The sequence below is a fragment of the Puntigrus tetrazona genome, chromosome 14, assembly GCF_018831695.1.
Source record: "Puntigrus tetrazona isolate hp1 chromosome 14, ASM1883169v1, whole genome shotgun sequence".
NCBI lineage: Eukaryota > Metazoa > Chordata > Actinopteri > Cypriniformes > Cyprinidae > Puntigrus > Puntigrus tetrazona.
Window position 1 is genome coordinate 11,097,665 of NC_056712.1, and position 1,928 is coordinate 11,099,592.

Consider the following 1,928-nt stretch of genomic DNA (forward strand, 5'->3'; position numbering starts at 1 on the left):
CATTTTTAATATTTTAGACATTTGTGTAATATTACTTTTCACAGTGTGAAGCATGTATGCATACATTTGTAAAAAATAAATTGTTAAAAACGATATAATTTTTAATGCACTAATTTATACTATAATAAAAAAAATTTACTTAATAGTAACCTAATAAACCTAATACGAGTACACAAATAAGTAGAAGAAACCACAGATAAATAGAAACATTCAAAAAAATATTTTAGACATATTTATAAAGATATTTATATTTCCCAGAATCAAGTATATGCACATGAGTGTTCAATAAAAAGAAAATTAAGTTTTTTGTCTACATTTATTGATGCGCTACTTTATACTACCATGCATCTTGCACAGCTACATTAGCTCTGTAATATTTCACTAATCGACCGAACGCTGTTTCTCCTAAACAGACGCTCCTCCAGAACAACGCCAGCGCTCGCTTCTTCAACGCCAAGCTGAGCGGCACCGACTGGCAAGTGGAGGACATATCCAGCTTTCTGTCCAAGGCTTCGGAGGACAGGCGCCCCCATGCTTCGGCGTACACGTGGCGGGAAGTGTTCAACGAGACGGACCAGGCCATCCAGACCATCTCGCGATTCATGGAGGTGCGTCTGCATTACACGAACACAGAGATCGCATCCGACTGGTGTTAGTGTTTGGCCACCATGCGGTCTCTGCTAATCAGTTAAACAGATCTAGCTGAACTGAATCGGTGTTTTTCTGGGTCAGTGTGCCTCTCTGCCAGATAAAGAAACGCTTCTCAGTTCTCTGCTGAATCACATTAACAAATCAATTACGCCAAAGCAGGTCGAGCCAGTCCAGAGTCAGCCGAACTGACTGATTATTTCATTTTATAATAAACTGCATCACCCTCTAAGACTTTTCTCCGTTCTCCCTTGAAGTGCGTGAACCTGGACAAGCTGGAGCCGGTGGCTAACGAGGAGCGCTTGGTGAACAAGTCCATGCGTCTGCTGGACGACCGCAAGTTCTGGGCTGGGATAGTGTTTCCTGACATGCAGGCCAACACGTCCGATCTGCCGCCCAACGTCAACTACAAGATCCGCATGGACATCGATAACGTGGAGCGCACCAACAAGATCAAGGACGGGTAGGAGACGCGCGCTTCCCATTAAAACGAGCGGGGTTTCGTCTGAAGTCTCCGAGAGCTGACGTGTNTGGAGCGCACCAACAAGATCAAGGACGGGTAGGAGACGCGCGCTTCCCATTAAAACGAGCGGGTTTTGTCTGAAGTCTCCGAGAGCTGACCGTGTTTTGGCCGTAGGTACTGGGATCCCGGTCCTCGAGCGGACCCGTTTGAAGACCTCAGGTACGTCTGGGGAGGCTTCTCTTACCTTCAGGACGTCATCGAACACGGCATCATACGAGCTCTGACCGGCAGCAAGGAGAAAACCGGGGTTTACATCCAGCAGATGCCTTATCCCTGCTACGTGGACGACATGTAAGAAACGGCATTTGCATTGATCTTTAAAGGAAATCAGAAACTCGACTTTCGTGCAAAAATGTAATCATTGCACTGCTTTCTCGAAAGGATTTTCGATCTCTTAGATGCCTCAGGTTTACAAAAATGATTGTCCTTGCAAGAGATCAACCCTCATCCTAATAACCTTTGAAAGGCAGCTGTATTTATTCATGCGTATTTGCAATTTAAAATCTGAAAAATTATAACTATGTGATTTCGTTTTATTTAAATTAATTTTTAGTTATTCTACTCTTATTAATTTACAAATTATTTTACTTATTTACATTTCTAAACTGTATGGTTAATTTATTATTTACCTTAATCAAATTTGCTTATTTCAATGTAGTTAAATTTTTTTATACATTTTTTATTAATTTTAATTTAACTTTAATTCTACTTTTTAGTTTGTTTATTTATTTTATTTTTCAAATCTTAAAATGTCTGT

At 40.8% G+C, this 1,928-nt stretch overlaps 1 protein-coding gene across 1 annotated transcript in view; it reads left to right on the forward strand.

Annotated features, from left to right (window-relative positions):
• LOC122358224 (phospholipid-transporting ATPase ABCA1-like) overlaps nt 1-1,928 on the forward strand; it is an 11,751-nt gene that overhangs the window by 2,301 nt on the left and 7,522 nt on the right. Inside the window, 3 exon segments of the mRNA XM_043258007.1 lie at nt 414-608; nt 906-1,111; nt 1,286-1,480. Of these exon segments, the coding sequence (XP_043113942.1) occupies nt 414-608; nt 906-1,111; nt 1,286-1,480 (596 nt within the window).